Source organism: Manacus candei, unplaced genomic scaffold (genome assembly GCF_025592945.1).
Source record: "Manacus candei isolate 608988 ecotype Guabito, Panama unplaced genomic scaffold, ASM2559294v1 h1tg000057l, whole genome shotgun sequence".
Taxonomy (NCBI): domain Eukaryota; kingdom Metazoa; phylum Chordata; class Aves; order Passeriformes; family Pipridae; genus Manacus; species Manacus candei.
The window spans coordinates 1,602,228-1,629,112 of record NW_026138105.1 but is presented as its reverse complement, the minus strand read 5'-3'; the positions used below and the strand labels follow the sequence as shown (position 1 = coordinate 1,629,112).

The 26,885-nt window shown below is 52.6% G+C and overlaps 3 protein-coding genes across 18 annotated transcripts in view; 1 reads left to right on the top strand and 2 right to left on the bottom strand.

The window, feature by feature from the left end:
- The window catches only part of PHF20 (PHD finger protein 20), a 67,800-nt gene extending 62,476 nt beyond the window's left edge, over positions 1–5,324 (top strand). For all 13 annotated transcript variants that reach the window (XM_051803303.1, XM_051803297.1, XM_051803296.1 and 10 more), the window contains 2 exons: positions 885–1,068; positions 2,603–5,324. In XM_051803303.1, coding sequence (XP_051659263.1) covers positions 885–1,068; positions 2,603–2,745 — 327 coding nt within the window. In that variant the 3' untranslated portion in view covers positions 2,746–5,324. The remainder of the gene's footprint in view (positions 1–884; positions 1,069–2,602) is intronic.
- Positions 5,325–8,255: 2,931 nt separating this feature from the next.
- Positions 8,256–12,618, bottom strand: SLA2 (Src like adaptor 2). Of its 3 annotated transcripts, XM_051803326.1 has the most exons (8): positions 11,900–12,618; positions 11,287–11,404; positions 11,088–11,187; positions 10,867–10,953; positions 10,515–10,618; positions 9,819–9,968; positions 9,556–9,679; positions 8,256–9,458 (listed from the first exon to the last, which is right to left on the bottom strand). In XM_051803326.1, exons 2-8 carry the CDS (start codon positions 11,372–11,374, stop codon positions 9,311–9,313), a joined length of 801 nt encoding a protein of 266 aa, XP_051659286.1. In that variant the 5' UTR covers positions 11,375–11,404; positions 11,900–12,618; the 3' UTR covers positions 8,256–9,310. The 3 variants fall into 3 exon arrangements, with proteins under 3 accessions (XP_051659286.1, XP_051659284.1, XP_051659285.1); XM_051803324.1 differs by having other exon boundaries at positions 11,088–11,404; XM_051803325.1 differs by lacking the exon at positions 11,900–12,618 and having other exon boundaries at positions 11,088–11,823.
- A 2,611-nt stretch (positions 12,619–15,229) lies between these two features.
- Positions 15,230–26,885, bottom strand: part of NDRG3 (NDRG family member 3) — a 59,583-nt gene continuing 47,927 nt past the window's right edge. Inside the window, exons 5-17 of one of the 2 annotated variants that reach the window (XM_051803322.1) lie at positions 26,719–26,839; positions 26,180–26,242; positions 25,795–25,855; positions 24,065–24,151; positions 23,472–23,528; positions 22,223–22,326; positions 21,777–21,842; positions 21,278–21,329; positions 19,942–19,989; positions 19,237–19,272; positions 19,096–19,147; positions 17,253–17,291; positions 15,230–16,752 (exon numbers count right to left, since the gene is read on the bottom strand). In XM_051803322.1, the coding sequence (XP_051659282.1) occupies positions 16,574–16,752; positions 17,253–17,291; positions 19,096–19,147; positions 19,237–19,272; positions 19,942–19,989; positions 21,278–21,329; positions 21,777–21,842; positions 22,223–22,326; positions 23,472–23,528; positions 24,065–24,151; positions 25,795–25,855; positions 26,180–26,242; positions 26,719–26,839 (965 nt within the window). In that variant the 3' untranslated portion in view covers positions 15,230–16,573. The remainder of the gene's footprint in view (positions 16,753–17,252; positions 17,292–19,095; positions 19,148–19,236; positions 19,273–19,941; positions 19,990–21,277; positions 21,330–21,776; positions 21,843–22,222; positions 22,327–23,471; positions 23,529–24,064; positions 24,152–25,794; positions 25,856–26,179; positions 26,243–26,718; positions 26,840–26,885) is intronic. The other variant, XM_051803323.1, reaches the window with a different exon arrangement.

Sequence of the window (26,885 nt, the reverse complement as noted above, 5' to 3'; positions counted from 1 at the left end):
GAGACCCTGGCACAGGTTGCCCAGAGAATCTGTGGCTGCCCCATCCCTGGAAGTGTCCAAGGCCAGGTTGGATGGGGCTTGGAGCAACCTGGGACAGTGGAAAGTGTCCCTGCAGAGGGGTTGGACTGGATGACCTTTAAAGACCTCTTCCAACCCAAACTACTGTACAATTTTATGATTCTGTGAAATACTGAGCTCCCTTTTTTTAGGTTAAAGGTGTGGGGAACTTTTATTTCATGCATATGTAAGCTGAAACTTGTTATTTTTGAATTCTCTACCAATCAAGATTGTGTTATGTTTCCCACTGAAGAAAATATTTTATTTCTTCAGTCTAAAAGAACCATTTTCTACATCTTGTCCTATTTCAGCAGAAGGATGAAAAAAGTAGACAAGTAGAATCAACACTGTTGATGGTGTGGTCACGTTTTGTAAAGGGTGGTAATGCTTGAGATGCTTCAGTGAAAGTTTTAGTAGAATTGAGAATAGATTCCTTAAGGAAAAGTCTCTTCTCGCTGCAGAATTGTTTGCTCTTTAGCTGATGGCTGGCAGGTGAAAAACGGCCTCAGCGTTCCCTGGGATGCACAGATTCAGTGCAGAACCTTCCAGATGGAGGGTGGCAGGGACATAACTACCCATGTGTGTTACCTCCAGCACATCAGATGCTTGTGAAGTGCAGAGAATAGTTCTTAGCAGAATACCTATAAAAGTATGTCTGTATTTAGATCCTCTTGCCCAAACCAGGTTAACAGCACTGTCTGGTCTGTGTCTCTCCCCGCTGGCCCGAGATGAGCGGAGCGCTCAGCGTGGGGGCCTGGCAAGCCCAGGCAGTTTGGCTCCCCAGTTCTCTTCACTGTAGCAGATCCTCACGTGTGCATCTCTGCCAGGTGAGAGAGGCCGTGTCGAAGAAAGTCTCTCCAGAGGAAGCGATTGAAATGAAGCTCATGGAGAAAGGCAAGGAAGGAGTTGTGAACTCGCAGCTGCAGTGGCAGCTCAATCTTCTAGCCCACGTGGAATCTCTGCAAGATGAAGTCATACACAGAATGGATTTCATTGAGAAGGAGCTAGATGGTAAGTAGTATTTAAAAGAATATTTAGCTGAGCTACCTGTTCAAAACATGTTAACCAGAATTTTACTTCTGCAGACCTACAAAGAGATAGGTGTTTCTTTATCACATTTCCTATAGAAAATAGATACGCTGCTGATGTGGGGGGTGGATTTTCAAACAGAGCAGAATTTCACAGAACAAGTTCTTGTTAGGTCATCTCTAAATAGCTGCATCAGATGTCTTTTTGCTTTCAGGTTTTTGTCATTTTCCAAAACTCTCCTGTGTATCTGCACTTCCCTGTTCCTCGGGGCCTTGCTGGCTGTGTCAGCCCATTCCAGGTGGCTTCTTCGGGCCACAAGGCTCTTATCCTTTCCTGTCTCTTCCAAATTCTTCACTTAAGGGTCTTTTGAGATTTGTTTTCCTAGTAGTGGAAGACTTCCAAACCCTTTGTGTTAAACCCTTTGTGTTGGATTAAATGATCCAGGATAGTTCTTTCTCTTTACATTGTTGAGTCTCATGGTTGGTTGTGTAGTGGTTACAACAGCAGCTTTTCTTTCAGGGGTGTTGGGAATACAATCTTTGCCCAAGTAAGAGCCCTCCCTTTGTAAGTAAGGTACTGAAAAGCTGAACAACTGAAGGGATATTTCAGGTAGTGAAGATCAGTCAGGCCTGTAATCAATGCCTGTTTCATAAATGAAGCAACTCTGGGTCCCAAAAGTTGGACTCTTTTATGTGCTGCTGAGCAGGGGGCTGTGCAAGGGATTTCTGCTCTGAGCAGGCATCTCCTCACTGCCAGGCTGGGCAATGCCCACCAGTTCTGCAGCAGGTCCTGCCCCTGGGCTGAACTCACCTGTTGATCTGGGCAGTGGTGGTGGCTGCTCTTGGCAGAGCTTTTTTTTCTGTCTTCAGGGTTTCAGTCTCCATCTGGTGTCAACATCCCATGAACTCATCACAGTTCGACCTGACCACCTTCCTAGTTGGCCTGTTAAGTCAGACCTGAGTTGTCTTCTGCTCAGTGGGATTTCTGGTTCTTGTTTCCCACTGAGAAGCTTTAGAGCAGGAGTTCATTTTCCTTTTACCCCCATTTGTGTTACCCACTTCTATGTGTCTTGACCAGTTGTGTTCTGTACTGATAACAGATTTCTTTCATTACCACAGTCCCATCCTTTCAGGATCTTCAGTGGTATCTAATGGGGATCCTAAAGGTACTCTGATGGTATAAACTGCCTGTACCTCAGTGTCCTTGCTCTGGAATTGACACAGATCAGAGGATGTTTAGCACCAGATTTCACAATATCTGGTCCTGAGTTTTCCTCTCCTGCTTTTTCCTAGGAGCATCAGCTTCCCTCCCACCCCCATGTGAATTATTTTGTCATGTATCAAAAGTTAATTGGTGTGAGGGGCCTGTTTTTCTGATTTCTCAAATAACCAAATGTGAAAAACATTGCCCACTGCTCTCTCGAGATTTACAAAAGATTAAAGAACTCCTGTTTTGTGACTTCAGATGAGCTGTTTGCTGAGAACTGCAGTAGTGACAGTTGTGTTTTTCTTTGCAGTTTTGGAGAGTTGGCTGGATTACACAGGAGAGCTGGAACCCCCCGAACCACTGGCTCGACTGCCCCAGCTCAAACACTGTATAAAGCAGCTGATAACGGACCTGGGCAAAGTGCAGCAGATCGCCCTGTGCTGCTCCACGTGAGGCTGGGCAGGGGCACTGCCACTGGGCACGAAGCTGGAGCAGCTCTGGATCTGTACATCACGTTGGCATGCTGGTTGCACGGGATGCAGATTGACTTCGGGGACTTGTGCAGAAGTGTTGTTCAAAGAACAGCTAAAAGGTTATTTTGGGTTTATTAGGCAATTACAACGCTGTGGAAGAGGCCATACCCTTTTCTCCAGAGGTTGGATGTCGGTTGATAAATTATACTTAAATTTTCACTCCTTAAAAGTTGCTCACTGAAACGGTAGACATGTTCATCATTAAATTGACTAAAAATTGTGCCACTGAAGAACAGAGTTCCAAGAGCCAAAAATGTTTGGTTGACAGAGGTTGTAAATAACTTTGCATAGTTTAAGTGACTCGTGTCATGTTTTATTCCTTCTGGTTTATGCATACTAGCACTCAGTATTTAATCATTAGGAAATGTTATAACAGTTTCAGACTTAGTAAGTATGAATGTCCAGCTCTTAACTATAAAGTGTTATGTGGAGGTTTGCAAGTAACGGTGGTCTGACCCCCACTTCTGTTACAGTAAATAATGTAGCAGGAGGTCACAGGTGGATTGCACTTATTTTCAGAATAAATGATTGTTTTCCATATTTATCCTGTCACTGTCACATGACTTGGTACTGGGGAAGCCCATGAACGTGGTGTTTATGTGCATTCTTGAGCTCTTTGCTCCGGCCATCCTGTGCCTCCTGCAGCAGGACGGAATGTGCCGGGAAAGGCCCGGAGCTGCGCTCCCAGCTCACTCTGCAGCATGGTCTGTCATGGATGTGATGTATTTTCTACCCATTTGTTAATAATTGCCATTCCAGTTATATTTGGAAATGTAGACTTTTTGCAATACTCTGGACGTGTTTGTTGTAAAGACTCGCTATGAATGTGTGGTTTGGGGAATCAGTTTATTTTATATTGGTGTAAATAAAGCCTCAAGATCTATGCATGAGGTGCTGTCCTCGCAGACAGCGAGTGGGTTATTATCTTAGATGATCTGTGTTCACAAAATCCCTTTTTATACCTTAAGTTTTAATTTTCTGGTTTGTACTTTGTGAGAGCAAGGTGACAATGCTGCTGATGTTCAGTCATGTTATACAGTCTTTGGAAAGTCGTGAGTATTTGAGACGTTCAAAATCTTTCAGCTGCAAATCACCGCTCCTGAAATAATGGCTGTGACTTTAGTTTTCCTTCCCAAACGTTGCTGAGTTCAGTTTCCTGTGGAACGTAGTAAACTGGTTTTGCAGTGAGAAGGTGTCCTTAAAAAGCTGGATTTGTTACCTTGATTTTATTGTGTGCAATGGTACTACCAAAGGGTAACATTCAGGCACAGTTTTAATGGAAAGGCCCATACCTGTACAAATCATTAATTTGGAATATAGATCTGTAATATGTGTATTCTGCAAAGAATAATGTAAACTTGAAATATCCAATATTGTTGTAGGAGTTACAGTATCTACACAGTCAATATTTTATTTCCTTCAGAAGACAAAATAATTAGGCTGCTCTAGGTAGTAACTAAGGCTTTTGTGCCAAGATTCAGTTCAGGGAATAATTTGTCTCAGTTTTATAGTACTAGTTGGTATATAGTGAATACAACATATGTACAGCAGAAAAATAAACTTACTTTTCTGTAGCACAGTTGGAATAAAGCTTACATGGTATTTAAGGATCACTTGGCTCTCTGAGGATGAGACCATTACACCGTGGCTCGTTCCTGTCAGACCCCCTGAGTTCACCTGTAGCTCTAGAGCAGGTCACAGTGACCAGACCAGCAGAGCAGCATCCGAGCAGCCCCCCCAGCCAGGAGGGAATGTTTGGGGTGGGATGGAGCAGACAGGAGCTCCCTGGGTGCTGGCTGTGATCAGCACTCCTGCCACCCTTGCAGGACACGGCTCAGCTGTGCTCCCAGGCCCTGGCAGGCTTCTTGCTCCAGGGGGGAACAACTTCTCAAGCAATGGCTTCTGTTTGCTCACTGTATGTTTTTACTTGTCAGTTAATTTTTGCTCAGGGCAGTACTGGAGGTTTGGAGGAAAAGGTGGTTCCCATGGGTAGATCACATGGCAGATCCTGGAGACTTGTTTCCCTTCAGTAGTGCTGGGGAAGCCCTTACAGATAAAGACTGAAAATATTTATTTAAAATAGAGTAGCACTTCTCCTGATCAGGAAAGATTCTTCATTTGTGCTCTGCCTGGGTTCGTTTCTGTCCCTGTTTTTGCAAGTTTCCACATTGTTGTTATTAACCTGAACCAACTGTTCAGGCTGACAGGTCACTTTTTTGTTTCTTTAAATCACTGGTAAGTGAATGCAACGTGGAGCCTTGATGAACTGAGCAAACATTGCACTGTGGGTACATATGCGTGTTTGTCTTTGTTGATGCACTATTAGAACCGAGGGGCTGTACATAGAATTTTGCTTTGGAGCAATATTTGCAAAACTTGAAAACTTCTGTATCTTGGTGTTTGGAATAAATAAATAGGTTTTTGTTGGATAAGTCTTAGTAAAGTCTTTGTTTCAATTAATGATTGCTCAATAAAATAACTTTGGACTTTTTTGCTTGACATCGCATTGAAATGCAGGTATTGTAGTTTGTCAGGTATATAGAACTTAACTGTTCCTGAAGTCTGGAAATTATTGTTTTCCAGATTTTTGTCATATAAATCTGGAAATAGGCAGACTGTTATGTACTGGGTTTTGTTCAGTATTGTTTAATGAGGAGCTTGTACATTCTATTCCCAAATCCTGATATATGTAATGGATTAGTGCTCGATACGTGTGATCTGACCCTCGTCTTTGTTCCATTTGGATGAGCAGCCTGGCGGGGCAGAGGCAGTGCAGGACTAGGGATGGGCTGAAGGAAGGAGCTCAATGCATTTGAACAATCCATACAGAGAAAACACGTGGGCATGGGAAGGGGAGGAAGCTGGTGAGTGCTGGAGGAGCAGTGTACCTGGCACAGGCTGCCTGAAGGCAGTGCAGGCATTGGTGTACCTTCAGGTGCATTTCTGGTTCAGTCTCTTCCCCTGTTTCCCCAGCAGGAGAGCAAGTGTATTCCCTGCTCCTAACAAACTTTCCTTTCTAATTTCTTTCTCAAAAAAAAGCCACTATTGTAAAACTGGATTTCAAGGCTGGAGGGCACATGGCTGCTGGAGCCTGGTTTGTGAGCCACTGGTGGCAGATCCCGGCGTGTCTCATGGCTCGTGCAGGTCTTTGCTGATCACTTACATGTCAAAATTGGGGTTTGAAGTTGCAGTCTGAATTTGACATAATTCAGTGTGCCATGGCTTGCCATGTTTTCAGGAAAGTGTGCCCTGGGATTTATTTCCTTGCCTGGTCTGAAGGCTCCTGCAGATGCTGACTCTGGCAGCAGAGGCTCAGTCAGCTGTCAGCCTGCCTGTGGTAGAGTCACCTTGAAGCTGCTCAGCCGAAGAGATCAGACACAGCCATGTTACTGTTCTCACTGTTAATTGCCCAGAAGAGGATCTGTGATTGCAGGATCTGGTGTTGATCAGGGTGCAGCCCATGGCTGGTGTTGGTGCTCGTTGTGCTGGCAGTGCAGCAGCCCTGCTGGCCCTGGTGCTGCATCTGACTGCAGGAGTGCTCGTGCCCGGGGCTGCCTCTGCTTCCTCGGCAGAGTTCTTGAGCACTGCAGGCCACTGCAGTGGTTCAGCAGAGTGTTTCATATCTGTGTGCTTGATCCTTCAGGGTGCACAGCAGCTCTTGTGAAGGAACTAGGTACAGCTCTTGTTCTGGGTAAAACCTGCCACAGGTACCCAGAACAAGGTCCTGTTTGAACAGACAAGGTAACAGTAAATACCACATTTTCTTTCCTGGTAGAGCAGAGATGCAGATAGAAAAACTGAGAGCAAACCAGCGAAACTGGGATTCATCCTGTCCTGCAGCGTGTTGCTGCTGGTGGTATTTGTGTGCCTTCAGGTTTTTGGACAGGAGGGGCTGGATGGGGCCATGGATCCTTGGAATGCTCCACACTTGGGCCTGAGGCCCTGCATGGCCCCGTTTCCCATCGAGGGGGGGGAAATGTGAGCTGCACTGGGCTCAGGAATAGGAGCTGTGTGTACCTCCTGGGCTTTCAGACTGGTGGCTTTAAGTCCTAGAGCTTGAGTACGGACATGGCAAAGGACACTAGGGAAGGACCTGCTCCTGAAGGGATGGTTTCTGTGCCCTCTTGTGTCTGTTGGGGTGAGGGTTGGCTGGATGCTGCCCTGAGCCTGGGCTCCAGGCACAACTGTGTCCTTTGCACAGAGGCTCAGAGCTGATGGAGACACTGCCTGCTTTGCAGCTCCTCTTAATCCCTTCAGAAGTCCCTTTGATCCCAGCAAATGCTGGGCAGGTGCTCCAGGGAAAGATGCTCAGTTTGGTTTGAGGGGGATGAAGGGCAGTGCATAGTCTTGTCTGGCTGGGTCGCACATCTGGGTGTCAGTAGGTACTTGTCACTTCAGAGGGGGGTGGTGACAGGGCTCTGGGGAAGGTCGTGCTGCCCCACAGTATGGCTCACGTGGCCACAGCTCACAGTCCCCTCAGGAGAGAAGCTGGGGAAGAAGCTGGGAAACTCCTCTCCCTGTGAGGGTCCTGGGCAGTCAGAACACCACCAGGGAGGACCTGCTGGCTCTCCAGGGCTCCAGCTGTGGCTCCTCCCCTGCCCTGGCACTCGTGGGTCTTGTCAGGGCTTGTTGAGTCCCTTCAGAGCCCTCGGTGTCCCTGTCCTGCACTGCCTGGGACAGGAGCCCCGTGGCCCCCCTCCCTGGCTGAGTGAGCACTGCTGCTCCTGGGAGCTGTTGGACCCACTCTGCTTCTGTCACCTGCTAAAACCTGCCTTGTGCCCACGGGGTTCAGAGGCTGCGGTGTTCAGCCCTGGGAGGCAGGGAATGGGGCTGGGCCATTTCCCAGCATGAGTGGCACGTGCCCAGAACAAGGAGCTCTCAGGACAGGGAAGGTGGTCTCAGAGGCTGCTGGTGATGTGGCAGGATTTGAACAGCCTTTCCAACCACATCTGTCCCATATTACCTGGCTCCAGGTTAAAAATAACAGGAGCAGCAGCCTCTTGATTGTGGCAGTAGAACCACCCATGTGTGTAAATGCATCCAGCAACCTGGGTGCACATGGTGGAGGAAGGAGACCAGGACCTTCCTCACTTCACACGTGGGTCTATGGCAAAAGTAAAGGATGCAGAAACCCTCTTGAGTTGCCTCAGGGGCCCCAAGGGTGACAGCAGGAGCAAGGCCAAGGCTGAGGGGCAAACCCCAGCTTCTGTCCTGTGCTGAAGCCACCTGGGCTGAAGGTTGGGGCTGAGCAGGTCTGTAAAGCTCTAGGCAGAGAAGGAAATGAGAAAGTGATGGTGGGTTGCAAGAGTGAGCTCATCAGACAGGAACAGGAGGAGGGGACTGGAGCATGTCCAAGCCTGGGGGAAGGGGGGTCCTGCTGCACTGGCCTTGGGGTGCAGAGGGGGGAGGAAGAGAGAGGGGATAGCGCGGAGCAGTGAACCCTGTGGCCACAGAGGAACCCCTGCTTTGCTGATAAGGGCGTGTTGAAAGTGGAGGCTCAGGAGTGTGGCTGCTCTGAGGTGTTTCTGCTGCTGCCCAGGCCCCTCAGCCCCATGGGGTAGCTGAGATCAGGGTTGTACATGAGGGTTGTTTGCATTCTGCTTTTCTGAATCTACTCCTGGCACAGACCTGTTTCTTCCCCCATCATTCCTAGAACAGCAGTTGTGACAGTAAATTACACTTTTAAACCTCTTAGGTTCATAAATTTGCCCGAAGAGAGGGCCAGCCCTGACCTGTGGCTGCTCACCCCAGCTGGGGGCAGGAGCAAAGAAACAACCCCAGGGGCAGGTCACAAAGTGTTCACCAACTCTCAGCTGTGAAGGAGATGCCTTTTAATTGAGACACTACAGATGATTATTGCTGCATTTCCAGCAGGATCCTGTTTTATGGGACTTACAATCCATCTGTTAAAAGGTTTAAAAATCAGCTGCTTTGAGCACAGTCAGAGGCTTGTTTCCCCCGGCTTCTGGTCCCAGCAAGCAGATCAGTGAGTTGGGGGGGGTGAGAGCATGAGGGGCTGTGGCTGCTGCTCACAGGCCCTTCCTGCACAGGCACCCACACCCAAAAATGTTTGAGCGTGAACTCGGGGGGTCTGACGGGCTTGGGCTGTTTTTCCACGTGGGCCAGGATTTAGCCTGTTGGGCGTTTACATCCTCTCTGCTGCTGTGGCAGCGCAGATGCCAGGAGCGTCCTGTTGCAGCCTGTGGGGCAGGCAGGGCTCCTTCTCTGTGCAGCCTCTGCCGCCTCCTCCTCCTCCCAGGGGCTCTGGGTGCTCAAACATCCCATCCCAGAGTGCCCAGCCCGGGGGAGGATGGGCCCTCGGGCAGCCCCTTCCTCCTGCACCGGTGCCTGGCCCCACCTTGGTGTGGGCTGTCCGGGCCCAGTTTCCCCAGCACCGAGGAGCTGGGGATTGTGGCTGGAAGCAGGTGAAGGCTGAGCTGGGGGATGGGTGTCCAGCACAGGCTCTGGCCAGCTGGGGCCTGTCCTCAGCTGTTTTTTGCCCCGTTCCCTGCGGGGTCTGGCTCAGGGTTGTCGGTCTCCGAGAGGAGCAGGTAGGAGCTGATGGCTTCCCGCAGGCCCAGGCTGAAGGGGGAGTCCTCCGGAGGGGATGCGTTCTCCGAGAGCAGGAGGGAGCTGCTCGGGGCAGATGGGGCAGTCAGCAGGCAGCCCCCAGAGCTCGAGGGTCTGGCAGGGCTGTGGGAGCCCCGGCTCCTGCCCCGGGTGTCCTCACCTGTCGATCTTGTCCCAATGCAGCGACGGTTTCTTGACGAGAGGCGGTGTTGGAGCCGGGGCCGCCCTCATGCCGTCTGTGGAGCAGGGCTGGCTGAGGGGGCAGCACAGCCCCGCGCTGAACTCTGGGCACGGGCCAACAGCATCAGCATCGGCAGCCCCCGGGCACCTGGGCAGGTGGGGCTGCCACCTTCTCCCCCTCCCTCCCTCCGGGGCATCTCCCCACACACACGGCTCGGGGTGCTGGGGCGGGTGGGGCATTACCAGAGTAGTGGTCCACCAGGCTGTGCAGGCTGGGGAAGGTGAGCCCGGGGGAGATGTAGATCCAGCCGTTCTCCAGCCGGTGGATGCGGTAGTGAGTCACCGAGGCCCAGGCAGCGCGTTCCCCGCGGCGCAGCGACAGTGAATAGCAGCCTGGAGGGCGCGGGGCCGAGGGCTCGTGGCTGGGCTGCCCTGGGCACCCACCCCGCCCCACCGCCCTGCCTGGGCTCTCTTACACCCTGCGGGGCTCTGCCGTCACACGAGTGGTGTCACCCTTCTCCTCATGGAGCTCTGCATCCCTGTGCCAGCCCCGGGCCGTGAGGACCTCCAAACCAACCCGGGGATGGGGGAGGGCTGGGACATCAGATGTCCTTAGTGCCTCAGCCATCTGCACCACAGCACCCAGCACGGCCTCCCTCACAGGGTCCCCTTGGTGTGGCGGGGCCCTGTTTCATTTTGTGGGCTGAGCTTTATCACTTCCCTTCGTAACCCAAAGCTGTAGGAAGCCGATGGTGGTTTGTTCTTTTGAGGCCCCGTGGCAGGGGCTCAGCACAAAGGGAGAGAGCAGCAACACCGAGGAGCAGCCCGTGGGGAGGGCCATTGCCAGGAGGTGTGAGCGAGGGTTCCCTCCCCCTGCTCCTTGGCAGCCCACGGGGGAGGACTGGAATGGGGAACAGGAGCCGGCCCGAGGGCTCTCACCTCGCCTGGTCTGGCTCTCCCGTATCAGGAAGGACCCGCTGTGGTTGCCTGGACGGAGCAGCAGCTCCTCCGCCTTCTGCCGACTGACGCCCTCGTACAGCCACCTGTGCGGGCAGGGGCGCTGGCAGGGACCCCAGGGCACAGCCCGGGGTGCAGCAGCACACGTCCTGGGGACACTCCAGCACGCCGGGCCATCTCCCCCAGCCCCAGCACTGCTCCACGGCCCAGGGGGAGACACAGGGCAGGAGGTCCTGGTGCGGTGGCCAGGGTTTGGCCTTGGGATTGGCCACATTCTGGCGGTGGGGCCGTGTCCCCGGGACCCTCCCTGGGACAGACCCCACCCAGCATTTACCCGTGCCTGATCTTGGCCACACAGCTGCTGGGGACGTGGCATTCCTTGCCAGACACCTCGGACACCACCAGCCACCACTCGCCGTCCCTGCAGGGAAGAGGGATGACCAGGCCTGAGGGGCTGGGGCTGCAGGGTGCGGGAGGAGACCCGCAGGGTGGATGCCACCAGTGTGGCCCCACGGGCTGGACGCTGGTCAGCTCTCACTTGGTGCAGAGACTTACTCGGAGAGGATGCGGAGCTGCTCCCCCATCCTCAGCACAGCGGCCACCCCCGCACCGGAGGGGAAGTCACAGAGGGCCAGGGCCTGGAAACTGCTGGGGGCTGCAGGGAAGGTGAGAGGGCTCAGAGTTTCCCCCCCCGTGCCAGCCCCAGCTGGGGCGGGAGGACCCGGCACGAGGTGGGGGTTGGCCCAGCACTTACCTGCCTGAGCCGGCAGCGGGGGCTGTGTGGTGTCAGCAGATGCTGATGCGATGCTGAGCGGCTTCTCCCGGCCAGGCAGATTCCCCATCCCTGGGGTTCAGCCCCTGGGCTGCTCTGTCTGGGAGGGATGGAGGGCCTCAGGCTCATGGGTCACATCCCCCACCCTGTGTCCTGGGCAGGGCATTTCCATGGAATGATGCCGACACGGTCCAGGGCAGGGCTTTGGGCTGGGGCTGAGCCTGGCTGGCAGCTCCCAGGGGAGCCCTTCGAGGAAACCACCCTCCCACCACCACAGAGGGTGGGATGTCTGGGGACTGCCCAGGACGGGGCATCTGCAGCCTCATGGGGGACAGCCCCTGGCCAGGCTCACTCTCTGCATGCTGCCATACCACCCCAGCCCCCTGTCCCCCAGGGCCTGGGGCACCTATCCCAATGCCCCAAGCTGCTGGTCCCCAGGGGGATTCAGGGGCTGTGGAAAACACCTGTTCCAGTTCCTTGACCATGGAGAGGTGCAGTTGGAGCTCTGTGTGACCCGGACCCGTCCCAGGCTGAGCTCCCCTCCTTCCCTGCCCTGACTCTGTTCCTGCTCTAGCGAGAGGTGAACGCCACTTACCTGCCTTCCACTGCTGTCACCATTATTTGGGTGCTGTCAGGCCCGAGCAGCCATCGGCCAGCTCAGCCCTCCCTGCATGGTGGAGCCTCGGGACACCAGGGTGCACGGGGACCCTCTGGCACAGTGGGTGGCAATTGCTGCCCTTGCCAGACCCTTTGGTCCACCCTCAGCCCGCTCCAGGGCTGGGTGTCGGGTCCCAGCGCTGGGGCTGCTCCCAGCGGTGCTGCCGTGAGGGCTCTGAGGTGCTGCAGCTGCGGTTGCTGCTTCCTGTGACGTGCACACACTAGACCGGGTTTCTCCTTTTCACTCAGTCCCAGGTCGCTCAGCTGAGCTCCCTGGGGCCCTTGGTGTGGGCACCAGGCCCAGGTAAATCCATGTGGGCACTCAAGGCACTGGGCATTGCATGGGATTTGTGGGTGGGCAAGTGGGAGGGATGGGCAGCACATGAGAGCGGGAGCAGAGCTGACACCAGGAATTGTAGGCTGAGCTGGACATGTAGGCTGAGCTGGACATGCACCATCCCCAGGGTGGTCTTAGTGAAGGGGGGGATGTCCCAGCGTGTCTCCTCACCTGCAGCAGCACCAGGGCCAGGTGCTGCCCTCAGTGGGTGAGTGGTGCTAGACATGCTGGGCAGAGGGCGGTGTTCGGGATACTCATGGGCATGCACAGGTACCTTGCTAGACAGCACTGCCCCAGAGCCAGCACTGCCCTACAACCAGCACTGCCCACTGTGCCCACCCCAGGCTGGGTTACGGGTGGGAGCAGCCCCAGCTCTGTCCCATCCCCACCCTCAGCCCATCCAGGCCCAGCAGCTGCTGCTAGTGTGGGACCATTCGTTGCCCAGACTGGGTGTGTGGACCATCCACCTTTCAAAGCACACACTGCCTGGCTCAGCCAGCACCACCTCCGCTGCCCCCCATGCCCCCCACCCTTTCCCCTCCTGCTTCCCCCCCCCCCCCCCAGAGGTCAGGATCCTTTGATGCACACAAACATCCACCCCCCAATCCTACCCTGAGGAAGGTCTTTGGGATTTGCTGCACAGCTCATGGCCCAGCTATGCAGTGTGGACTGTGTTCCCCCCCCCGCCATTTCCTGCCGTGTCCCCGCTGTGGGAACAGACACTCGGCAGCCTCCTGCCACAGCTGCAAGTCCTGCTACTGTTTGTGCTGAAACTTGAAAGTTTCTGGTCAGCTGTAACTGCCTTGACAGTGTGAAATGCACTTGAGTTCAACAGGGCTTCTGGGCCTTGTGCTGCTCTTGGGGCTCAGGACCCTCCCCCAAGCCTGCCCTGAGCTCAGGCAGTGCTGTTTTGCAAGAGATTGATTATGTTTGGGAGAAGATTCAATCGCTCTTGGAACTGGTGGTGCAGCACCATTGGGGTCCTTTTGGATGCAGGGGACAATCCTTGGTGTGCCATGACCTGCCCTCCCCACCTCCAAGCCCTGCTCTGGGCTCAGGGCTAGAAAATAAAATAGGGCCCCAAGTTCCCCTCCCCAGCCTGAAGTGGGTAAAGTGGCTTTCTGGCAGCACGTGGATTTCTGGGTCAGCACAGCCTCCCCAGCAGCTGAGGCCCTGCAGCCCCCACGCAGAAACCTCAACCCATTGCTGCAAGTCACACTCTTCTATCAGTGACCCAGAGCTCTGCTCAGCCAGACTCACCCTGTGCTGCTGAAGGAGACACTTAACAACACAGAAATTTGGCATCTTGGGCTGGACGTGCCACTGAATGAACCTGCCCCAAGGTTTTAAGCAATTGGGAATTCAGTGCTAAGGGAACAGGAGCATGGGAAAGTGCTGGCTCCCTCTGCCTGTCCTTCCCTGGCTGAGCCCCCTCCACTGGGGCACCCCAGCTCCCAACAGCAGAAAGAGATCAGGGAAACACTCCACCATTTTATAGGGACTTACTCCAAACTCCCTGCTGCTCCTCAAGGGGTGGGAATGCCCATCCATGCCCTGCAGCCAGTGGCATCCAGCTCACACCCCAGCAGCTGGGTGGGTTCAGGACCCCAGCCCAGGAGAGGCCGTCTTGAGTTCAAGCTCCTTGCCTGGATTTAGTTGGTGTTGTTCATGCTGCCCAAAGAAACACTGTCCTTTACTAAACTAATTTCTCACCTTGTATTTTGCTTTGATTTTTTTGCCTTTTTAACAGGAAAAGCACTTGCTTATGTAAAACCAAGTTTACTGTTCCTAGTTATTCTTGGGTAATAAAATCTATGGCAACCATCACTACAGATCTTGCCTTGCTTCTGCCTGTGAGCCACCATGGCAACAGCACTCCCTGCTAAATCACTCCTCTTCCAAATTGCTAAAATCTCATCTCTGTATTAGGCTGGGCTCCTAGTCCAGGAGCAGCCTGGAGCTTGGTGCTCCACATCATCAGGAACAGCACTCACCAAGCTTGCACCTGCCCCTGCTGCAGGATCATTTCCTCTGACTCATTTCCCTGTCATTTAAATATTGTGTTTCCTTTTTCTTGGGCTGGAGACAGGACAGTTCCTGGCGTTAGATCCCAGTGCTGCACCTACACTGGCTCCTCTCCTGGTGCTTTTCATCCAGCACCTGCATCCAGAGGTGCTGAACTTCCTGCTGTGCCTGGGGCCAGGTCTCCTCGATGGTCTCCTGTCTCCTTTAGATTCAAATGCCTGTTTGTGCTCATCCCTTTGTACTGCCACTACTCATTCATTGACACAGCTGGCCAGGGTTTCCCATCTCTCAGCTGTCATTCAGTGTGCACTTCAGAAGAACACTTTGTCCCACTCCTGCAATGACCTCCCCCAAAGGTCTCATAGACAGTCCAGACATAGACAGCTCTCATAGACAGCCAGACTGGGACTAACTCGTGCCCAGCACCGTAACCCTGCTCCAGCCCCAGTGGGCTCTCCATGGATTATGGTGACACCTGACAGCAGGGCAGATGTGCCAACAGACATCCTGCTGCCACCCAAACTGCCCTCTGCCCTCTCATGTCACGGCAGTGGCCTTGTCACAGGTTTGCAGGTTAACTCTGCTCCAGGGAGGGCAGGGGGCTCTGAGCACTGCCTGTCAGGAGGTGGTTCTTGCCTGTGTTGCATCAAACCTGCTGTTTTGTCTCCATTCCGGACGTTTCTAGTCGCATTTTGGTAGAGGCCAGCTCTCTCCAGCGCCCTTGGACAGCCTCTGCCAGGGGCCACTGAGCCACCAAACACATTGTCCCAGTGCAGAGGTGCCCAGTCCTCTCCCTGCCATGAGGAAGAGTTTTCCTCTTGCTGCAGGAGCCACCCAGACTGGCAAACCCAGAGGGGTGCAGGTTGCCAAGAGAAACACCAGGAGCACACGGGGTAACAATGAAACTCAGTTAGTTATAGCTTTATTCAATAACTGGTACAAAGTTCCCCTCAGGCAGAGCCTCCCGGTCCCATTCCCTACCTGAAATGGAGCAGAATGTGAGCGTGACCCTGGGAGGAGCTGGCTCCCAGAGGGCCAGGGCTGGTTAGCAGTGAGGAAAGGATGTTTTGCTCATCCATCAAGACCTGCAGCAGCCTGACCACTCATCCCTTTTCTCCCATTAACACCAGACCCTGGCATGCAGCAGGTATCTGCTGTCCACCCTTGGTGACCCGGCCAGGTGTAAAAAGGCAGCAAAATTGTGAATCCCACAAAGACAGTAAGTAGTACCTGCATAGAGTGTTCACTGCTCACCCTTCTGACCTGACTCACAGGAATGTGTCATTGCTGGCTGTCACTTACATTCCTGCCCTCAGGTAACTGCACCCTGTGCAGACCCTGCCTGGGCAGCAGCAGTGGGAGGCAGAGCTGGCAGTGCAGGAGATTCTGGGATCTTCACCTGGCAAGGGGCACTGCTTCCCATTTCACAACCTGCTCAAGGTTAAAGATTCACCTGTGCCAGGGCAGAACAGTGACGACGTGTCACTGCGTCCTGCCCTTCTGCTGAGTCAGCAGAGGGTTGTGGAGGTGGTCTGGGAGCCAGGGCTGCTGGAGTTTAATCCCTTGTACTTGGTTAATAGTGCACCTTGTTAGTGGAAGTTTACTGGTAAATTATTTGCTCTTTCAGGAGGCTCAGGTAAGAAATCACTCTGCTCCTTCTTAACACACACACAGATGAGATCAAGACAGTATTCCTGACCATTTGTTTTTCTCATGGCTGCCTGGCATGTGGGAACACACAGACCTTCCAGTGGGCTCTGTGCCCCAGGCACAGCTCCATACAGAGCACTGCCTGCTCCAACACCTGGAGTGCCACATCCTTGTGGTCTTGCTTTCCCACGTCCCACCGATGCCATACCAACTGCACCACAAGGGTCCTTTAGCAGAAGCACAACTACAAAGCAATTCTAAACCTCACAAAGCCACAGAAATTATATTTAAATGAAGAGGGGAGACAACGGCTGTCATCTGGATTGATACACAGCACAGACAGGAGGTGGCATCAGCAGGTACAGTAACGGGACTTACTAAGACCGCGGAATGTCGACGAGTTTTAAAGAGGCTCTGATGCCAAGGGAATACAGAAAGGATCAAAGTAATGCCAAGTACAGACTACCAAGGAAGTGGCTGCTCGGATGGGCATGCACAGGTTAGAGAGAACAGTTAATGCCATGTTGGACAAAATGCTAGATTCTGAGTGGGTTCAGTGGGGCAAGTGGAGCTGTCTAAATCCAGAAGAGGGGCTCCTGCCTAACAGGATACTTCCATGGTTTGAGGTGCAACCTGGAGGTCAATTCCTTCTGGGGTTCCAACACTTCCTTCCCCGTGGGTGCTGGCATGGGAGCGGCTGCGGCTGCTCTCTCCGGAGCCCACGCTGGACGAGGAGTGGCTGCGGGAGCGCATCAGCCGGGTCATGCTGGCGGCCGGCACTGCAAGAGAGAGCACAGGCACTCAGAGCAGGAGCAGCTCCTGGAGCCAGACCACAGTCACTGGGGCATGTCACTGGGTAAGCACAGAAAGAGCTGTACCCTTCGTGAGGAAGAAAACTAACTCTTCCCCGCCAAAATTAAGTCTTTGCACGTCTAAAGCAAGATGTTTAAGGCCCAATTTCAAAAGGTCCAAGGTGAGCCAATGCCAGCAGTGTAACTGATCATTTGCAAGTGCAGTCACGGCCAGTGTCTGTGCAAACCAAGGCGGCTGTGGCATGGGCGACCTTTTGAAAGTCAGTCTCGTCACTCCAGAAAACCATGGAGCTGAAGTCATGCAACAATCAACAAAATACAAATGAAAGGTGGAAACCCATGGCATACACACGGTACAACGACCAGCCCACCCACAGCAGGACATGCTGAGACAGAGCAAAGCACCCGGAGAACAGTTCCACCCAGCACACAGAGCGGGGCCGAGGTGGACGCACGGTTGGAGGTACCTGACTCAGTGCTTAGGTGGCTGAGCTGCACATAAGGGACTGGAAACAACATGAGACAAGGAGAGGGATGAATACAGGAAAGAGCCAATTAGTTGCGGCGTGTGAGTAGTGACTGCACTGCTCCTGGGACCCCCAGACACCTTTCCTTCCGCTCCCCACTCACACGCTGTGCTGAAAGCTCCCAGGATTTGTGAGAACAGCTGCTAATGAGCCCCTCAGGGAGACACCGAGCTCACCCAAAAACTCATCAGGGCAGATGTCTGCGAAGCCTTTAGCTGAAAATCACAATGCACCTGACAACATTAACTCCCCACCGCACACTGCACACCCCACACCTGCTCAACAGAGATGTTGTCTCCCTGTGTAACTCAACACGGGACAGATATCTGTGTCTTTGGGATGACAGAATCAGATTCCTGCTAAAAGCCTCCTGCAGGGCGTTACCTTCCACCTGCAGTGTCAGCACAGGAAGGTCCAGCTGCTTCAGCCAACGTACAGCAGGCACAGCTGTTGGAGAACTGGTATCTGCATTTCGAGCAGTGCCTAGCTGTGATTTGCTTCTCCCTTGTTCTCCCCAAGAGAGCTGGCCTTGCTGACCATGCTCTCCAGTTGGGAAAACTATTCTGAGACGAGTTGGGAAAACTATTCTGGGACGAGCCACTACTTCTGGAAGGAGGAAATTGCCCCCGTCCTTCCTCATAGCTGCATATGCTCTTGACAAGAGAGCTGACCTCCACAGTGATGCTGAAGTCCTTCTGATGACAGCACTTGAGACTTTGCTAACACCAGGAACACAAGAGACATGAATGTTGAAATGCTCTCAGGTTGTGAGGCTGAGGGATCCTTCTCACAGCATTTTGCTCTGCAGGATCAGGCGCCTCTGGCCAGCCTTGGAGAACATCAGTGTCCTACACTGTTCCTAAGTCTGTGGAAAAGCACAGAACCTCCCGCTGAGCCCTGACCATGATGTGGCAAAGAACTGCTGGCTGTGTGGAGACCATTGCAGGTGGCACAGCTGCCACGGTGGCCATGCTGAACAGTCAGCCAGTCACACAAACCAACTCCTTCCCTAACTCCAGCTTTTGAAGCTTCATCATCCACGGAAGGGAGCTCCTGGCCCCAGCAGGCGAGATAGGGCTGCTGCAGTGCACGGAGAAGCCCTTCTCCTGACATCCCCCAGCAGCAAAGCCCTTCTCGGAGGTAAAGAAGCCCTTCTCCTCCAGTCTCCCAGGAGCACCAAGGGAGAGAGCTGAGCAGCTGTTAGCCTGACACACTCAGGTGACAGTGACTTCTGCCTCTAAGCACAGGGAGGAAGCCAGAGGGCAGGGCATGCACTGGCTCAAAGCACAGCTCTCTCTGGGCTCCCTGGGTGTCTCAGAAGTCACCCAGCTCCCTGTTCAGCCATTAGAGGGATTCGTTCCGGGCTACTGCCTATCCCTAGTGAGAGTCTGAGAGAAACAGGAACATCTGAGGAGAAAGGGAAGAGCCCTCATGTCCCCGTCCCAGCTGTGGGGCTGCACCCTCCTTCCCCTTAGAGAAGGTTTGCACAGAAGAGTTGCTGTTCTTGGGAACACAATTTTCTGGACTGGCACGAAGACGGACTTACAAGGTTTTACCAACACCAGCAACCAAAAAGGAGTCACCAACACATGTCAGGGAACAACACTGGTTTGCTAAGGCTTGTCAGCACACTAGTTGATTTTCCAGCATGGATGGATCTCCTGACAACCACACTAGATCAGGGGTAGGGACACAGATGCCAGTGGGCTTGGATGGACCAGAAAGGCTGAGTTCCCTTCATGACAACCCTGCTCCAAACCACAAAACTATGTTTGCCACTTACTGTAGCCCATTCCCTGCACAAAGTACTTGAAGGCTTCAGTCAGCTTGCCGGGCTGTGGAAACAGAGAGGGTGGCTTTAGTGCAAGCAGAACAAAGGGCTCTGTACCATCCAAGTGCCCTGGGAGAGCCAGGTGTGTCTCACCTGAACCACCTGGGGCAAGCCCCCGCAGTCGGCCATCTGCAAGAGGAAACAAAAGGCAGGTTGAGCTGTCCTTCCCACCCCAGGAGGACAATCCCACACCACACCAGCCCTGCCCACCCGCCAGCGCTGAGAGCACCATCCTGGTGCTTCTGTCACCTCACCTCTACTGTGGCTTCTGTCACCTCACCTCTACAGCTGGAGCAAGGCTGGGTGACAGACCTTTTGGGACCTGCTGCTGAGGGAACCCCACACCTTGGAGGCCACGCTACCAAGCGATCTCAGGCCACTCTGTAGAAGGCCAGCAGTGACCCTCCACCACCTCTGCTTCCCCAGCCAGTCTGCCCAAATCTGCCACTTTGCACTGCCATGTAGCAGCTGTCTGCACACTGCAGGGCCATGGGGGAGGGGGCAAGGACTGGAGAAGGGAATTTGTTGCTGCAGAGCACAGGGTGGAGGCAGGGCACCTCTGTTAACTCTCAGCAGGTCTTCCCTGTCGGTTAAGCTGGCTGTAAAGCAGGGATTCGGGAACCCCCTGACAAACTCTTCCCTCCCAGCTCTGGCTGCATGGAGGAGAGAACACACTCTAAATGACTGTCTACAAACTTCTTAAAGCCAAATGCATGGAAGGCAAAAACCCAAGTGGAGCTGGGCTTGGCACAACCAGTGTCTTTGTGCAGGTCAGAATGATTCTGGAGTGACACTCGCCTTCAGAAGGGTTGTTTTGGTTGGATCAAGACGTGAATTGCATTCCACCTAGAATAAAAGGAGAGAGGGACATGGTATCACACAGAAAACTTGAAGAGTCAGATGGAAAATGCAGGGCAGCTGCCCCAGAGCCAGTGGCTGTCTTCAGCGATGGGAGTTTCTCTGGGGCCAGGAAGGACTGAGCAAGAAAGCAGAGAGCCTGTAGGAAGAGAACAATGAATAAAAGATCCAGGGAGGAATGCCAGGTGTTCCATCCAAGGGATCTTGTGATGACAGTTGTGACTTCAAGTGAAATCACTCCCTGCTTTTGCAATGCACCATGAAACCCTGGAGCACCTTCTGGGCTCTGACAGCAAGGGAGGGAAGGAGACTTCTGCACAGTGCAGCATGAGGGACATCACTTAGTCCCCTGGCCAGAGAAGGAGGCCATGGCCTATGTAAGGCTGTTGCAAAGAGGGAATGGGTGGGGGGCATATAGGGAAAGCAACCTCAGCAGGGGAGGTTATCATGGGCTGGGAACCTGGGCAGCCAGACAGTCACACCAAGATGCAGAAGACCTTACCCTGTACCCATGCTGTGGTCAGGAAGCAATGGGAATCTTCAGGGATAGTATCCTAGCAAAGTCAAAACTTGCAGACTTTGTTTCAGACTTCCAGATCAAACAGAGTGACGAAAAGGCAATAGGTCATAGCCAGAAAATGCCCTCCATGCATGTTTCCTAGGTCCAAGCTACTGCTTTAATAGATTCCTATACTCTTCCATGGTTTTAGACAACTGCTTTTGTTCATGACCTCCTGGTCTCCCCACGATCACCGGCTGGCAGGGAGGAGCAACATCCACCACAACCCCACTGCACTGTGCCATGCCCCATTTACAGCTGTGCTGGGAGGGAAGTGGGTTATGGGTGGCTGCAGAGGACAACAGGAAGGAGATGCTCCTAAGTGCTGCCTTCCCGATGATGCAGTGCTTTAACAGAGCTCTATGGGACTCCACACCACAGGAATTGGAGTCACACTGGATATTTTTAATCTCCTGGTAGCCTCAGTGTAACAGCAAGAGAACAGCAATTCACAACTCGAACCTAACTGCAGGCAAAGGACACGTGGTCCAGAACAGGGCCCTTTGCATCACGTGTAGAGTACGGTGCTCATTCTGATCCTGCCATTCTCACCTCGGAGCTGCTCCAAGGACCACTGAGTAGCTGAGGGACTAGAAAAGAGCCTGGGACAAAGAGCCACTGTCTGTGACTGATTCTGGGCAAGGTGAAAGCACTGCAGGGTTGCTCAGTGAGTTGTGGGGTTAATGTCACGAGAGGAAAGCGTCCATGGGTACGTACCACTGCTTCCACGGCAGGAGAGTTGTCACCAACGACGAGCAAGGCAGGGCACCTGGTCAAAAACCAAAACAGATGTGTTGCAGTGCATTGAAGGGATTCCTGAGAAGGTTGAGCTCTGTGAACCAACAGCCTCATGAAAAGTTAACAAAAAAAGGCTCCTCAGAACTCCTGCCTGACAGCATATCTCGGCATTTTGTTGCACCAAAACATTCTCCAGGGCTTGCACACACACCCGTACTGTCTCCTCTGCACACACCACCTGCCGCTGCTGCTGCTCACATGTGCTCTGACCCTGCCTTCTGGAGAATCTCAGGGTGTTCTTAATGAGAGGGCTTCCAGACACCTCTGTGCCCCACTGCAGATGACAGTCCTGCACCTCAGCCCGAGACTGTCCCAGACAGTCTTTCCAGTGCTTGGGTTTGGTGGGGTTCTTGCTGAGAAAGCAACAGCATCTTTTCTGCTGTCAGTAACTGAGACAGGCTGATCCAGAGCAACTTACTTGAGTGTTTTTGCAGTTGTTTCATTGACACCAACAACCGGTCTCTCAATTTCCAGGTCTTTACGACTGAAAGATAAAACATAACAATTCTCCATCAAATCTGCAGAGGAAACTGGTTATCATGGGAGCACACAAAATCCAACCATGAGTGCAACAGGTTATCACTCCCTGTGTTATGCCATGAGCAAGAGCCCCAGCAGTCATCCCCAGGAAATAGGATCCACACTCTCATGGCATTGCTGTGTGCCCAGAGATGATCTACTGAGGTGTCACAGGGTCTGTGGGCAGACACAAGGGCTGGGCTTGGCTCAGGATAACAGCTGAAGACTAGGCTTAGGACAAAGGTTCCCCTGACATGATATCCAGTAGGATAATACATATGGCAGCACATCTACTGAGCAGGGAAGTTATGGGAGCAGTCTGTCAGGCAAAAAGCTATCCTGTACCTGTTGTATGAGGTGAGGAACAGCTGAAGGTTGTCCTGGTTAATGTCCTGTGCGATATGAAGCCTGTATGTTTGGATCAAATCTAGATTTGCCTGCAGTTCCTCCTGTACAAAAGCAGAAGAATTGAAAGACAGGAAAAAATATTTTTCACAAGTAAAGAAACAATAGTCATAAAAATACTGAAGCATTAAAGTGCCTCATTCCCTGTGAGTAGTGAGACAGAGGGTAGCAACTCCAGAGTGCATCAGTACCCAGGAGACAGGAGGGGTATGTGAAGTGCCTGGCACCTGCCATGCTTTGGTAATGTGACTGTGGTTTTACAACTGGCAGCACTCATCTGCTGCAAGAGTAGAGTAATCCTGAGATGGGGTAAGTTAACTCCCAAGCCTTGGTAATGTTTACACAGACACACTGGGTTAGGAAGGTCTTCCACTGATGCTTAACGTTCAAGAAGCAAAGTTTTATAGGTAGGCAACAAGACTGGGACCAAAGGAAAGTTCAATTCCAACACCCAGTTCTAAGAAGAAACTGCATTCCTAGAGAGACAGAGACAGAGAGCAGGGAATGCAAGGAATTCACACAGAGTGAAGGGGCCCAAGAGCAGGAAGAGAACAGCATGTGCCCTGAGCAGGAGGAAGGTGTGCCAAAGAAGGAAGCACTCCTTCCAGGGTTGATGTATTGCAGGAGGGTTCCAGATCAGGAACTGATTTGCTGTGTGTCATATACAGTGTGAACAAGGCACAGGCCCTGCCATTGCCCAGGGGGAGGGAGACAGCTCATTGCTGTATCCAAAGTTTTCAGGAGGGGCTGGTTTGCCTCTCCTGAAACTGAAAGGGAAGATGAAGAGCAGAATGCAGCAAGTCAACATCTGGACGCATACAAGATACCACTGTCAGATCCAGCTGATCTGTGGTATCTTGAACTCAAACTCCAAAGGCTTCCATGCTGGCTACAGAGAAGTGGCTGCCACTTGTTTCTGCAGGCAGTGGCCAGGGAACTGCAAGGAGTTCTGCCACTAGTGTGTGGGACACTGCTTCCTTAGCATGCCCAGAGACAGTCAGGGCAGGGGTGAGGATGTGGTGCTCCCTGCAGCATGCAAACCCCAGTGTGAGCCTGACGCACAGAGAAGATGGTACTACCTGTTGCAACCCTTAGCTGATGGACCTGAGCTATCTGGGAGCAGCCACATACAGAAGTTAGAGCTCCGTGTGCAGTTGCATGGGAACATTAACACCTGCTGGGTACTTACATGGCCAAAATGATGCGCCAAGACAATATCCACTATGTTGGTTGTCCAGCCTGAAAACTGAAGAGTGACTGTGAATGAGGAGGAGGGAGAGTAACTGGGAAATACAGTTTCATTACACATTCCAAAGCAACTCCTCAGAGTAAAGAAAATAACAAGTGATAGAAGATACAAATGCCTGAAGTTTTGGATGGGCATGCAAAGCTTCAAAGAAACATGTGCGCACACAACATAGCTCTCCAGAAACCTGGAACCCTAAATAACTGCAAGAGGCCACAATAATTAAGAGATCCATTCAATCTCAGTCAAATGAAGCTGCAAGTAAGAGTACTAAACCCGAGGAAAGCTGAGTGCTTTAGAGCCACTCACCTCCAAGCAGTTTTTCTGCATCTCTTGTTCACATATGATCACGCCCACCCTGCTCCTATGGCCGAGGCCACACTACACCCAGACTGAGAATGCAGCAGGGACAGAAACCAGATTTTACAGTTCTTGCCAGAAATGGACAAATTCCTGTATTCTGTCCTTTTTTCTTACTTTACACACTGCTCAGTAAGTGCTGCGGAGAGCAGATGTGCGGGGAAGCAGAATCTCACCTTGGACGCTGCCCAGTCAATCCATCCCTTTGCACATGGATCAACATTAATAAGAACGAGTCCCTCCACCAGGTCGGGGTGGCTGAGCTGTGGGGAGAGAGCACAGGCACACTCAGAAGGATCATTCAGCCCACATGGGGAAAAATGGCTGGTGCAGCAGCTGGAAAACTTCTTGCAAAAGGTGTAGGACAGTGAAATGCAGACAAAGTGGGGAGCTCCTCTGTGCAGGGCAGCCATCGGCTCCCAGCCAGACTGGACTCGATTCGGCCATGGCACAGAGGGCCCGAGTGCTCCACAGCCCTGCAGCCCCAGCAGGCCTTGGCAGTGCCTCCTGGGGACCTCGGGCAGCTGCACGTCCTGCTGAGGCCCTGTGTGTCTCAGGGCTGGGAGCAGTGACGCTCTCTGCTCCAATCCAGCACAACTGTGAAGAACCTGGACAAGCTCCTGTGCCTGGAGAGCAACTCCTTCCACTCCTCAGGAAAGAGGCAGTCTCCCAGTGGAGATGGGGCAAATGGCAAAGAAGTTGGTGCTGAGGCTCCCAAGTCCCTGCAGCCTGGGCAAAGGCCTGGCAAGCGTGAGCTGCAGGGGCACCTACTCCATAGACAGCACCTCTGCTGCCCCCCAGCCTGCAAACACCCCTTCCCCTGCTCCATCCTGGCCCCCCCAAAACCCTGCAGTGTAACTCAGGCTGTGTGGGGGAAACATGGGTACACAGCACTTATGACAACTGCTTGCAAACACAAATGCAGCAATCTAATGCAACCAGCCACCTCTGAGCTCTGGGCTCACTCCAAGGCTGATTCTATGGCAGCTCTCCTGCTCCATTGTACAGATTGGTGAAGCAGAAGGAAACACCCCTGTGCTCAGCAGGAAACTGCCTACAGCCCAGGAAGCATGGCAAGGGCTTTGTGGCACTTCGCTGTGCTGAGCACAAAGGCTGATTTGCACGAGCTCTTCTTTTGCAGGGCTGAAAACTACACAAGATACAGAAAGCACGGAACAGCCAAACACCAGTGCCTCACACTGCCCCAGGCTCAACCCTGACTGGAGGGAATGGGAAGCAGAGAACTTTGTGTAGGAGGGGCAGCTGCCCAGCACAGGGGCTTTAAGAAACAATAATGGCCTAAATAATTGACAACTCTCTGCACTCAATAACCTAAAGAAAATTTTACTGAAAATGTCAGATTTCTGGTTTTTTTTAACACTATCTCTGAAAGACTCAGGCAAATTCCTGGGCTGTTAAACAATGCCCACTGATTTCACATAAACACTGCACTAGAGAGAAATGTGTAAGCAGGTACTAAGATAAAGACAGCACACTTTTATCTAAGGGTGGAGTACAAAATCCGCTTCCTTCCAGTGACAAAGCACATTCCTCATCAGCACTGGTTTGCAGTACATCACATCAATTCTTTGGTGTCACAAACACTGGACACAACACATAGCAATGCAGGCAGTCTCTGTGAACACTCAAGGCTGGCTATTCCTAGCAGTCAGAATGGGCTCTGATGACTCAAAAGCATCACGCTGCAGTCTTTCCACACCTGGCATAGTTTCAGAGTAACTTCGACTGCTCCAACATAACCATCTGGCCGGAGGTAGCTCTCCCAGGGCTCCCTGCAGCCCTGCTGTAATTACTAACTGCTACTTTGCCCCTGCCCCACACACTGCCTGTTTGATCAGTGAGGACCACAGCTCACAGGAGTCACAAGCAATGAAGAGATACTTACTGCACACCTGCTGAGGACATAAGCACCAGCTCCCAGGCCAATCCCAATGAAGCTTTTCAGGCTGAAATACAGGCATTTCACAGTCAACAACACTAACTTAGCTCAGCTGAAGCATCCCTAGTGGCAAAGCCTTTCCCCTCTCTGCATCCAGCTGTGCACTTATGGCTCGTTTTCAAAACGACCCAGCTACGATGCAGCAGCCTTAAATTGCCTCAGGTAGCAGACAGTGTTCCCAGCACAGAACTAGACAGGGGCACACTGCTTGAGAGATGCTCAGGCCTCTTGGGACACCTCAATGAGCACTTCAGATGTGGCAAGCAGAGGCACAGGTACGTGCTGGAATGGCTGTCTCCAGCTGGCTCACCCCTTTTCCTTTCAGACTTACTTCAGGTGCGTCAGAACAGCAGGTAACATTTCAGCCAGTTCATCCATACTGGGATACTGGTACCTGAAAACCAAGAGAGCATCTCCAAATACAGCTCAATAGAGATTACCTTCCAGTTCTACCTGAGGTAGGAACATCTGACAGGCATGTGCACAGGTTATTAATTTGCAATGATACTGTGTGTTCCAGCCAACTGTGTGGATCCCATCCCTCAGAACAAGACTAACAGAGCTGTGGTCTTTTGGGCAGTCAGATTTCTGTGGCAGGATGGACAGATGAAATGCCAGCTCGACTGCAATGTGCTGGGCTCATGCTCAAGTCAGACAGCTGGTACCAGACTCACCACTAGTGAGGGCTTTACCCATGTCTCAGTAATTAGAAAGTTCCCTGACTGCCCCTTGGGAAGCCTCCTCATCTTGCCATTTCCTCTGCTCCTGAGAGCTGCCTCCCACTACACTCAGCCTGGCAGTCCCAGCTGGCACAAACGGGGTGCCACTTCAGTACAGACTGAACAATGCAGGTCTCTGCAGAGCTCTTACCCAGACGGGAATGGGGGGGCTCCTTCCTGCTGGCCTGGTGCATCCACATGGCACACAGCAAAATGCTGGGTAATCTCCTGCATGTCTTCGAAGTTAAAGAATGCGTTAAAACAGGATTTGTCTGCAACAACAACAAAACAAAATGAGACATTTCCTGAAGTTCTATT

What these genes read in the sequence shown, in the direction of transcription:
- SLA2 (XM_051803324.1), bottom strand. Translation starts at nt 11,374, where the DNA reads ATGGGGAATCTGCCTGGCCGGGAGAAGCCGCTCAGCATCGCATCAGCA. An exon ending in CAGCTCCGCATCCTCTCCGA is followed by an intron (nt 10,954 to 11,087) that starts GTAAGTCTCTGC and finishes TCTTCCCTGCAG; the next exon opens with GGACGGCGAGTGGTGGCTGG. An exon ending in GTGGCCAAGATCAGGCACGG is followed by an intron (nt 10,619 to 10,866) that starts GTAAATGCTGGG and finishes CTGCCCGCACAG; the next exon opens with GTGGCTGTACGAGGGCGTCA.